Below are 12,631 nucleotides of genomic sequence, written 5' to 3' on the forward strand. Positions count from 1 at the left end.
ACATTTCAAGTATTTCATGTAAATTAAATTATTATGTGGCTGTCAGGTACTGCCCAGTTATTACCTTCTTTTACAGGTGCTTGCTCACTCTCTTTGGAAATTTCAGCCTCTGAAAAAACAGAAAATACTGCATGACTCACTCTTTTCTCACTCGAATATTCTAATTAAACCGTGTCCGTCTGATAAAACACAGCAATTAACTGAAAAAGTCAGTTTAATCCACCGAAATGTCACAATAACAGACTCCATTTCAGTTTGCCACCTCGTGTTTTTCCCCTTGAAGGAAGATTACATTGTGTACAGCTTTTTCCTGTGTTATCAGTTCTGCCCATCAGAAGAATGAAGCAGAGCATTCTACCTCCGTCTTCTTTTTATAAATGAGATACGCTGCCAAGGCTAATGCAGCTTATTGGTTATAATCAAAGGAAATCAACAAGCTGCGTTATCCTTGGGACCCAAGGCCCAAATGCAGAACAACACTTAGCAATGATCCATTTTATCAGATCCAGGGCAGAAAGACTTCTCCCCAACTTGTTTGAGCTATTGGTATAACCCTGCATCCTTTGTTTGGATCAAAGGTACTGCTGTAACCACAGTTTAAATAATATGGCATAATATTCAATTCAATTAAATTCAATTTTATTTGTACAGTGCCTTTTGCAAGGAAAAACTCCCAAACACTAATATAGTAAAATAATATAGAGCCATTCATTTACTGTAGAACCACTATTGAAAGGTAAGGAGTAAGTATGCAGTGATCACTGTCCGATTAAATAGCGGAAAAAATAATAGCTACAGTATAAGGTTTGGAGCCAAATCAATTCATTGTTCTTATCACTGTTACAATATTGCCTTAAGACAGAAACTAATGGTCAGTACAGTTTTATGCGGCAAAGCCTAAAAGCTAATCTTACTAAATGAACTGAGTAGTCTTAAAACCTAAAGAGGAAAGTCATTATAACTCTTTAAGTTGAACTAAAAAAGTCATTACCTTGCTTTATGGCAGCTGGCTTGAGTTCCTCTTTTGGAGCCTCTGGCACAGGAACTGATCAGAAATGAGATGTCAAAAAAGCACACAATGCAACATATTTCATATGAATGTAATGTATAGTGTTGCCAAATACTACCCAGTTATTACCTTTCTCTTTGGAAACTTCAGCCTCTGAAACAAACACAAAATATTCAAATATTCACAATGTCAGTCTGAGAAATAAATTAATTAACTGAAATGCTGTTAAGTCAACCATCATGTTTCAACCAGCATTGAAAACAAAAGCAAATCATGGTTAGCAAATCAATTAACCTATGAATGCTTACATTTTTACCTCATTAGACTGAAAATCAAATTAATGCTCTAAAATTGGATTTATAATTCTGAATCAATACTAAAATGGCAAATGAGCTGAATAATAAATTCTAATTCCAGAATATTAACAAGAGCCCCAATGGCACTAGTACAACAGCTATCATGCAACCAATACTATTGCCACAACTACACAACAGTCACTACAGTAAACACTACTAGCCAGGCCTGGGTCAAATTCGTGCGCTTGATTGATCATCAGAATTTCATAGGTTCCAATCCACCAGACAAGCGCAGTATAACACAGAAAAGTATTTGAATCCAAAACAATAATGATTTTGACCCTGGCATGCTACTAGCACCACTCTACTACAACAACATCTTTACTGTTTCAACAATGACTACAGTAACAACCACTACCACAACATGAACTCGTTCCACTACAGCATCTGCCACTTCTACAACACTACTACAACAGCAACCACTACCACCACAGTGACTTGTGTCTCTATCAATACCACTAGTACTATGGTGAAAATACATTTGGGTGAGGGTGAAGATCAGTGCTTCTGTTGTGCAAAATCTATTGATCAGTTACCTTAGATACACAAACAGCATTAAAAACATATTCAGTACCTGGCATTGCAGGGCCTGGCTGAGTTATTACTATGGGGACTCCTGGACCTGAAAAGCACAGAAGGGACAGTTCAATCTTCCCCCCCCCTTAGCAGGAATTAAAGTTTCATTATAAGTTACGTCTTGAGTAAAGGCTTCAGTGCAATTCAATCTTTTCAGCATTATGTTTGCTGTAGCACTACGGTAGCAACATCAAGGACAGAGCAGGTTATTATTGATGATGGCCAAGCGTAATGCAAGCTATTGAACACTGCATTGAACAGTTGTTTGAACCCAATAAACAACAGCTGCTAATAATAATTACAATACTCTACTCAGATTGGTATTACCTTTAATGCACACTAATTTACACAGGTAAGACAAGAGGGTATGTAATATTACAAATGAATACTGTATTACCTAGAAGATATTTGCCCATCTTTCTTCGCTACAAGTTACATTTTTAATGCACAGAAACACAAAGCTAAGAGATAAACCAATGATTAGTCACTTTAAACTTGTCACACAATGAAGCAACATTTAGTATTAAGACAGCATATTTTTCACTTGGATGTGTGGATTAACATTTGAACTGGCTGTTAAAACATTGAACACACTGTGCTAAATGTGAATTTTTTTTTTCATGGAATTAGCTAAACTTGTCAACAGTTCATAATTATTTACAACAGCATAGTAGATGCATGTAAGTAAATCTTTCACATTTTATGAACGATGAAAGTATTCATTCTAATTCTCAAAAGTTTTAGCAATGACCAATCATAAGAGAACCAATTACCAGAAATAAATCTCATTCATTATCCTAACCCGCTTATCCTGAACAGGGTCGCAGGGGGGCTGGAGCCTATCCCAGCATACTTTGGGCGAAAGGCAGGAATACACCCTGGACAGGTCATCAGTCAATCGCAGGGCACACACACCATTCACTCACACACTCATACACTCATACACTCATACCTATGGGCAATTTAGACTCTCCAATCAGCCTAACCTGTCTTTGGACTGTGGGAGGAAACCCACGCAGACACGGCGAGAACATGCAAACTCTGCACAGAGAGGCCCCGGCCAACGGGGATTCGAACCCAGGACCTCCTTGCTGTGAGGCGGCAGTGCTACCCACTGCACCATCCATGCCGCCAAAATAAATCGCTATTGCATATAATATTGTAGCAGTAATCTTGATGCAATAAGCAGAATTAAAAGAGGATCTTGAGGCTTGAACCCAAAGAGCTCCTTCCCTGCCTTATTTCAGCAGTAAACTCAGTGAGTGTGTGATATCAGGTATCTATCAGGTTTACTCTGGGGTGTGTGGTGACTCATGCGGCCTATAGAGGATTGCACAGTGTACAGAAAAACTGCCTCACTGCTCAAACTAGACTGTATTCTTCCAAACTAAAAGATAACTGTACACTGTATACAGTGGGATGCAGGGAAGTTTACTACAGTTTAGAGTTCCGTGTATTTACTGCCAGTTAACTATCGCCACAGCACAACACAAACTACTATTTAATTACAGGTACTTACACTTACATCAAAACAATTGCAGAATTCAAGTGATAAAAAAAAGCATGGAATGCTAAAAAATATTCATGACTGGCAACCAATTTCTATCATTTATTTGTAAAACTACCTGTACATTATATCCAAATGACAGCTGCTAACACACGCAAAGCATGAAGCAGTTACAGTAGGCTACTGTAACTTGTGATATGGCTTACTGTAAGCCCAGCCCTTAAACCATGCTTAAGGATTGAATACTGTTTTGTTTTTTTCATTCAGTGAGTTCAGTCAGCCCTAAAGTTAGACAGGTGACCTAATGCTTTAGATAGAAGCAAATGAATTTAAGAGAAATAAAATAAAATAAAATAAAGTCGCCAGCTTTCAGCATGGGCTGCACAGATTTCAAGCCACACCTTTTCCTGTTAACTGGATTTTCACTCCTTATGCGGTAGCGTATCCTTGTGTGTATAAGGATGGTCTGACTAAAAAGGCAGTTTTATTTGATTGAATTGTATTTGCCCTTGAAATGGCCAAATGCATGTTATTGAATCTCGGGGTAGAGTAGGTACATTTGATTATATGCCACGCATAAGCTTTAGGAGGATAGAACAAACCAGCTAACATGCTCACAAGTTTTAAAGCTCCACTTTATCACTGCTTTAATGCCACAGCAAAGTTATAAAATGTTATGGGTTAGGTAAAAAATAAATCCCTCTAGTGTACTGCACAGAAATTGCAACCACATTCTGATATAGTATTCAGCAAATGCTTGCAATGCCTGACCATAACAATGATATAAAATACCTGTCACAACAGGAGGTGGCAATGGATTGTCTGTAATAATGTGGTGCACTGGAAAGAAAAAAGTGTTGATACTCAAAAATATATCAATGAATACTACAGCCAAACTATTCATCTGCAAAAAATATATTTAAAACTGAGGATTGACTTCTAAATAGAGCTCAGCGTTTCAACGACTGGGCCCGAAGCTCACTGAAAATCCTACGCATATGCATGGTCAGTAAATTAACAAACAACTAGATCATTGGCTGTGATTAAGCATTGACTAATTAGATAATGAGAGACTAATGAGCTTTATGCAAATTATCCTGTGTGAACGGCCAAGAGAATTCGGGAAATGAAACCGGAGGCTTCAGTTTCCAACACAAATTCCCTTTAGAAGTAGAATACACATTTGATAACGACTTCTAAGAAGAAGAGGCTTAACCTTCATGGAATTTACTGTAGAGCTAATGTAGGATGCAACTCAAATACATGCATCAAATTCGAAAAGGTGGACTGCATTAACATATAATTACCTCGATTACAATATCTATCTAATTTCACATAGTGTCAGTGGGCATCAATTGCAAATTACATAACATAGACAATTAACCCTGTTAATTGTGAACACTAAACTAAGTGTTACCAAATGTTGAATTTTTAAATAGGCCTATATGCACTGAGCACTTTATTAGGTATTTATTAGCCTTATTTTTTAGATGTATTTGTCTTCAGCTGCTGTAGCCTATCCACTTAGAGGTTTGATGTGTTGTATGTTCAGAGATGCTCTTCTGCATGCCACTATTGTAATGTGTGGCTATTTGCATGACTGTCACCTTCCTGTCAGCTTTGACCAGTTTGACCCTTCTCCTCTGACCTCTCTCATTAACAAGGCATTTCTCCCCCCAGAACTGCTGCTCACTGGATGTTTTTAGTTTTTCGCACCACTCTCTGCAAACTCTAGAGATTGTTGTGTGTGAAAATCGCAGGAGATCAGCAGTTACTCTACAGATATACTCAAACCACCCAGTCTGGCACCAATAATCATTCCTCGGACAAAGTCACTTGGATCATACTTCATCCCAATCCTGACACTTGGTCTCAAAAACAGCTGAACCTCTTGACTATGTCCACATGATTTTATGCATGTAGTTGCTGCCACTATGATTGGCTGATTAAATAGTTGCATTAACAAGCTGGTGTACAGGTCTACCTAATAAAATGCTCACTGAATGTAAATGTGAATATTATTGGCACAATATTGTCAGTATTACTCAGACCACTCTGTGAATCAACAAGCAATGACATAATTAGCAGTGATTACATAAATAATCAAGTTGACTAGCATGGTAATGGAATGGTTGATAATGACTGCTCAAATGTATTGCTATATTGCTACTGGAGGACTCTTAAAGGCTATAAAGCCGTGTTATCAAACACGGTTATCTCAGCTAAGACAAAAGACATATTTAAGAATATTGCAGTACTTACCATACCAGCCAGGGGGTGCTGGGCAGTACACTGGCATAGGTTGACATGGGGCAACTGTAACACAAATAACACTCGTGACATTTGGACATTCTTTTGAGCACAAATAAGTCTATCAAATATTTAACATAAACTTGTTAAATAAACAACAAAAACCTCTTTTACCTTCAGGCTCCTTTATAACAGGTGCTATATCAGGAGAAAATGAGAAAATAATCCAGTATTAGAGCTCTATTAATTTATTAGATTATTTTCTATTTTCATTTGAAATTCATAACTCAAAGTTTTGGAAACATTTTCTTACTTTTAAAGAAGCCTATGTGTAATGCACTAGATCAGGGGTGTCAAACTCCAGTCCTGGAGGGCCGCAGTGTCTACAGGTGTTTGTGCTTTCCTTTCAATCAGCAGCCAATTAAGGCCTTGAGAACAAGGTGTGTGTACTCTTTAGCCAATGAAAGACTTTGAAATGTATCTCTCGTGCTGAAAAGCACCAAAAACCAGCAGACACTGTGGCCCTCCAGGACTGGAGTTTGACACCCCTGCACTAGATTGTATTACAGTACCCATGGCACACTGAATGTCATCAGTAAAAGAACAGCCAAATAAACTACAATTGTATGCTTGTTTAATATTAACATGCACCATCAGTTATACCTTTGATTATGTAATTCAACAGTCTCTAAATTTTAATTTGGGATTCTATAAACAATAACATTTTGTAAATTTGTAACATTTAGCTTATTCAAATGACATTCGGCAAATATATAATGTAATGCAATTTCCTATTTTTGTGCTGTGTATGATGGATTTCCTGTGGCAACAGAATGACGAAATGGAAATACCTTTTTTTTTTGGTGTTTCTGTCTTTGCTTTTTTGGCAACTTCTAAAGAAAGATTTATTCATACTTCAGAATTAAATAATGCACACAGTCATAACAGTCTGCTTTAACCCTTGTATTATGTTAAGATTTTATCATTTTTAGATTTTAGATTTTTTATTTTAGTTTTACATTTGGGGTGAAACAAATTATTACAGTTTAAATTATTGTAATAGAATAATTTTGAGTGTGTCGCCTCTGTATTGTCTCCCAAATTACTAGCCCTTTATCCATAAATATTAAAACATCTCATTTTAGAGCCCAAGGTACAGTATACAACTACAGAGGGTCAAACAAACCCCCCACAACACATTTATAGGCCAAGTTGGTACACAAGACTTATCATAGCATTATGTTTATTGCATGTTTACTATTTAATTCCACCAAATTAGAAAATTAGACAAATCAGACAGTATAATTATGATAAACGCTTAACTGGTTTTTAAGAGATCAAACACTGAATGGGGTCAAATTGACCCCAAACATAATACAAAGGTTATTGTTCTGTTTCTTTGCTTCAGTCAATGGATGTCTAAAGTAAAATTTCTGTGTAGACTATACTGTAAGTGAAAGGATGGAGACAACCAGTAATTAGTGAGAGCCGTTCCTCATTATTGTAGTACCAGCACAATGCATTGTCTTTTCTGAGGGAAGCGCAACAGTTTTTCATAACGCATTACCAAACTAAAGTTCCCTCAATCTAACCACAATGGCTTTTTGTTTCTTTAACATTTTCTGTATATCGCTGACATTATAGAACATTATTCAATGTAGGAAATGAAGTCTATTAGTGAACAATTTCCTGATGAATTTACCTTTCTTTTTAGGTGGCTCTACAGGTGCTTTCTTAACCACTTCTGCTGCTGAAAATAGTCATTACAGAAACAGTTTGAATTAAATGTTGATTGATTGGTAGGCATTCACAGTATTTTTGCTTTATTAACCAGTAGAACAGTAGATTAGTAGAACGCCACAGGAATCATAAAAATGTGCTTTGAGGCGGACTTCAAATTTTCATGGAAAAAAAAACAATTTCCCTGGTATGTAAGATATAATTATACTTCACAGAAAATATTTTTTTGAAAACATTGCCTGGATGCCATCCAAAACATTTTTTGAAATTCATCTATTGCAGCAAGCTGATTGGTTAAATAATTATTTTCCAACAAAAGAATCAATCCAATCTCAAAAGATTTTTTTCATTAAATATGAATTTTTCATAAAAAGTAAAACAATCAACTTTAATTATTGAAGTAAATTAACTAATTAAATCATTTTCAAAAGGATACCTTTCTTCTTAGGTAGTGCTACACGTTCCTTTTTTGCAACTTCAGGCTCTAGAAAATGAGTGAAATGAGAAAATTAGCACAGCAGAAACAGAAATCATGCGGTCCTATCCTTTACTGAGCAGGGAATATAAACTATTTGTGTTGTGTATGTGCATACATATTTTGACATTAAATGTTATCTGGCAGACACTTTTATGCAAAGTGACCAACAGTTGATTAGACTAAGCAGGATACACTAACCCCGATGGAGCAATGTGGGGTTAAGGGGCTTGCTCGAGGGCCCAACAGCCAAGTGTCAAAACGTATTTGAATCCAAAAGCATTAAGTATTTTACCCAGATCTGCGTGCATGATGAAAATGATGCAAGGATATGCAAAAATATGTTTCTGTATCGCTGAAAAAAGTACTTATTTCATAAGTAAAACACCTTGCTTACTAGCAAATTTGTCAGCTGGTTCATAAAAAAGAAAATAACGTGTGGTTTTGTGGTGATCAGTTAGCTAGGACCTGATTGTATCTAAGGCTGGATACTGCATATTAGGTCAGCTACCAGAACCTTCTTATCTGACTAGCTTTGAGTTATTATAGATTATAGATATTTTTGATTAATTTTACAGTACAATCACAGTGTCTCAACATAATTTAAATGAGCTAAACATTTTCATGAGGTGCTATAGGTATATGTATTTGTATAAGAAATGCATTCTATTTTAAGAGGAATGCATATGTGACCTTCTGTCTTCAATAAACCTTACGAGAATATTTTGTTTAAAGAAAAAGGAATGTATTTAAATGCACAGTACCTTTTTTCTTCAGCTTTGCTTCGACAGGCACCTTTTTATGAACTTCTGGTTCTAAGACAGTAAAAGCAATTGAATTAAACCAAAAGTACAAAATAGATTAGCCTTATATTCATCATCAAGAGAAACACAGCTGAAGGACACTTTAAGAGAGGTGTCTCAGAAGCAAATCAATGTTTCTTTTTTAAGAATGTTTGGTCGATTAATCGACAGTTTAATACTTTAGAAATATTTAGCTTGTTTCCGGAACACTGTGGCTACTTGCTGAAACACACTGAGGCACTTTGACATGTGGGTCTTGTTCAAAACAGTTACCTCAAAAAACCAAACTGCATGGTTGAAGGTATACTACATTTCCTATAATGCATCTCTTCATAGTAGTTTAAAGTGAGCAGAGTGGGACCTGAGTGAAGGACTCTGGATACAAAAGACAAGGTTTCGGCTGCACTTTGGGCAAAATTATGCTAATAGTATTAAACAGAAGGTGTCTGATATCTTGCTGCATCAGATCTTAATAATGCACTTAAAATGTACTTAAAGCAGACACACAAGTACACAATATACCTTTATCCTCCTGAGAGCCAGCAGAAAGAAATTATAAGTATTTATATATAATTATTAACATAATACTTAAGTTAAGTGTCTTGAATAACAAACAAAAAGTTCAGCATGGTACAAAACACAGTATGGTTCTTTAAGAGCAGAGGCTGGTGTGCCCTGCAGGGGATTCTGGGATTTAGGAGAATATTGCTGCCAGCAGTGCCTCCAGTGGTGGCTGAAAGCACACTAGGATCAAAATTAATTTTGCCATAATCAATTTTTGACATTGCACACTATTCCTTTCATGTCTGCATAAATCAAATCTTTTTGGAGATGTCTGAAACAGAATTGCTGGATCTTGAAATAGTATAAAACAATTACATTAAAGATTCAATGCACAAACTATACACACAGGAAACATATATACCTTTCTTTTTCAGTAAAACACGGGCCAGTTCTTCACGTGTCTTCTTTGAAACGTCTTCCACTAAATATAAATTCATCAAATAAAATTTTAAAAATACACAGCCTTTCTCATATAATTATTATCAAACAGAAGGTTTCAGTAAGTTACAGAGTATATGCTATTTGCTGATAGTCAGCTGTAGGTCAAAGAGAGCCATTCTAACCATTACAGACACAGCCATTATAACAGTCTGTTACAGTCCTGAACTTTCCCATTGTTTACGAGTTGATGAGTTTGGCCACTGACATTGTGAAAGTCAAACGCACTACACAATTTAACAATGCATTTAGCAATTAGCAAAGCCATGAAATCAATGCTGACTACTCCAGAATTACTTTTTTCATTATCTTTTTTATTTCTTTAGAGGAAGTTTAAAAATGCACAAAACTCAAATCACAGAAACTCTGAAAGCTGTTACTTTGGGGCACCAAATTTTTCAAACTAGATAAAATGGAAAATAATCCATGACAACAATATAATTAATGTGCCATATATCAGTTACTGTTATGGGCTTATCATATAAACTGTATACATCTGATTGACTGCTATATTGTGAACTAGAATTACAAAATAATCCTAATACAAACTATTTATATCTGGTTTTAATAATGTTATCTTTCAGGCCTACTTATATCTAAGCAGCAATTTGGAAGAATGTGAAGCATTTAGTTGTGAGCACAGACTAATCTAATCTTATGACACATAACTTTTCCTTGAGGAAAAAACAAATCAGAGACAACAGACTGTTAAAAATGTTCATCTCTGTATGAAGCCCATCTATTAATTTCAATATACACAGAATATACTCATTATGAATAAAGTTGATTTAACACGGAATGACTACATATAAAACTTCATCACTGCAAAACTATGCTGTTATAAAATACTCCACATCGCATCAGAATGACAGACAACATTAGAAGATGAATGTCCAAATGTGATAGATAATGGATTAACTGCATCTCAGAATAAACTTTGCAGCGGTCAATGACATTTTAAAATGCAAAGGTCTGTTCACAAAAAATATAATTTGTCCAAAAAAGTAAATAGTAAAATTGCCACTAAAAACTTGAAATACAAAATGTACCTTTTGTTTTTGCAGTCACCGCTTTTCCTGAAAAAAATCATTAGAAAACATTTACAGTTGAAACAAAATGCTCCCGAACAAATGTCCAGTGTTCACACAAACACTGTGTTAAATGAATGACTTGGCTGACCATGGCATAGCTGACCCATTGCAATGGTGTGAACCATTTACAGTTATCTCAACAAGCGGTCTTTCCTTGAATGTTATTTTTTTCAGCAACAGGAACTGTCATTTTTTGGTTCCGTGTCCATATTTAACAATTATGGAAGTGAGGGGGCAAATAAATAATCTATATGTAAATGAGTATGAGGCCAAAAACATGCATGTGGGGCGACATGGCTCAGGCAGTAAGAGCAGTCGTCTGGCAGTCGGAGGGTTGTCGGTTCGATCCCCCGCCCGGGCTGTGTCGAAGTGTCCCTGAGCAAGACACATGACCCCCAAATGCTCCTGACGAGCTGGTCGGCCCTTGCATGGCAGCCAATCGCCGTGAGTGTGTGTATGAATGGGTGAATGAGAACCATCAATTGTACAGCGCTTTGGATAAAGGAGCTATATAAATGCCAACCATTTACCATTTGCATTGCAATGCAGTTGCACAGTAGGCATTTTTTACAAGGCTGACTTAAATCGCATCCAGGCATCGAGCGGGACATTTACTGAAGGAACTCAAGTAACTTGTTCAAGGTCACAACAACACCTCCACTACTGTGGCTTTCATTGGACGGGTACGTAGTATATTATCCTTACACTTGGTCTTCACTGCAGCAGGCTGGGCTATTAATTGAGACAAAAGCTGTCAGTTCAAGAAGGCTTTCAACTGTTGTTATTCACGTTTTTACAATGTATGGATTTCAATAGGAAAACTCCTGACATGCTAACATGCCAGAATCAATGTGCCTTTACATGTACATTTTTACAAGTCTATAATGTAGGAGTTGTGTATTTAGCAATATGTTCATGCATGCGGCCACCATGTTGTGTTTTGGAGATTGATGCAAACATGTTTGAGTTCCATAGTTAAATTAATTCCATGCACTCAATAATGCTAAAGATTTCATCAACATAAAACATTTTGCGACCGTCATATTTCATCCCGTTACATCAGCCAGAGCAGCTTAAAAGCTTTAGGGTGATGGATCGGTTTGCGTTCTGAGCAATATGTTACAAAGCGTTTGCATTAATACATTAATTGCAACATAAAATTTGGCCTGCATTTGATATCATAAAATTTATTAGCTTCCTACTATTGATAAAAAATTCCAGTAGTCATTTAAAAAAAAAGAAAAGAAAAGAAAAAGACTCGATTTGATTGAATTCCGACGTGAACTAATGCAACAATTCGACAGCAGGGGGCAGTGTTGCAAGACACTATTTGATCTCAGACAACGGGAAAGGCAGGATGCTTTTGTTCAGCTCCGTTTTCCATTGCGTAATTACGGCCGTGATTGCTCAATTTGGGGCACGCGTTTGAGGACAGGAAATGCATCAATTCACCTGCTCGCATAAGAAAGTTACCAAAAAGCAGTGTCTGATGTGATAGCCTGAATAAATATAACTGAGCACTTGGACACATCAGACTGATTAAATGACAGAGGAACTGTTCTGTGATAATGCCACATGGGAATCCATGACATATTCGGTTTTCTTTCATATTTTTAAGCTTTATTTCATTATTTCTTTCTTATGCATATCAGTGTCTGAAAGAAATGTGAAAAAGGATGCAATGGTTGAATGGTACTGAGAATGGCATTGAAGAATGATAAGGCATGAATAATTTTCCCGAAGGTATCTTAAATGCTTTGGGCAAAATTATTGTATGAATAGGCATTAGCATTCAAATAAACACATTTTAGGTATTTAAATA

The 12,631-nt window shown here is 36.2% G+C and overlaps 1 protein-coding gene across 11 annotated transcripts in view; it reads right to left on the reverse strand.

Moving 5' to 3' along the window:
• Nucleotides 1–12,631, reverse strand: part of trdn (triadin) — a 77,681-nt gene that overhangs the window by 17,698 nt on the left and 47,352 nt on the right. For 10 of the 11 annotated variants that reach the window (XM_061243383.1, XM_061243382.1, XM_061243381.1 and 7 more), the window contains 13 exons: nucleotides 10,768–10,794; nucleotides 9,642–9,701; nucleotides 8,678–8,728; nucleotides 7,875–7,922; nucleotides 7,401–7,448; nucleotides 6,550–6,591; nucleotides 5,873–5,896; nucleotides 5,711–5,764; nucleotides 4,241–4,288; nucleotides 1,940–1,987; nucleotides 1,139–1,162; nucleotides 992–1,045; nucleotides 65–109 (listed from right to left, as the gene is read on the reverse strand). In XM_061243383.1, the coding sequence (XP_061099367.1) occupies nucleotides 65–109; nucleotides 992–1,045; nucleotides 1,139–1,162; nucleotides 1,940–1,987; nucleotides 4,241–4,288; nucleotides 5,711–5,764; nucleotides 5,873–5,896; nucleotides 6,550–6,591; nucleotides 7,401–7,448; nucleotides 7,875–7,922; nucleotides 8,678–8,728; nucleotides 9,642–9,701; nucleotides 10,768–10,794 (573 nt within the window). The remainder of the gene's footprint in view (nucleotides 1–64; nucleotides 110–991; nucleotides 1,046–1,138; nucleotides 1,163–1,939; nucleotides 1,988–4,240; nucleotides 4,289–5,710; nucleotides 5,765–5,872; nucleotides 5,897–6,549; nucleotides 6,592–7,400; nucleotides 7,449–7,874; nucleotides 7,923–8,677; nucleotides 8,729–9,641; nucleotides 9,702–10,767; nucleotides 10,795–12,631) is intronic. The other variant, XM_061243384.1, reaches the window with a different exon arrangement.

The sequence above is a fragment of the Conger conger genome, chromosome 5, assembly GCF_963514075.1.
Source record: "Conger conger chromosome 5, fConCon1.1, whole genome shotgun sequence".
Taxonomy (NCBI): Eukaryota; Metazoa; Chordata; class Actinopteri; order Anguilliformes; family Congridae; genus Conger; species Conger conger.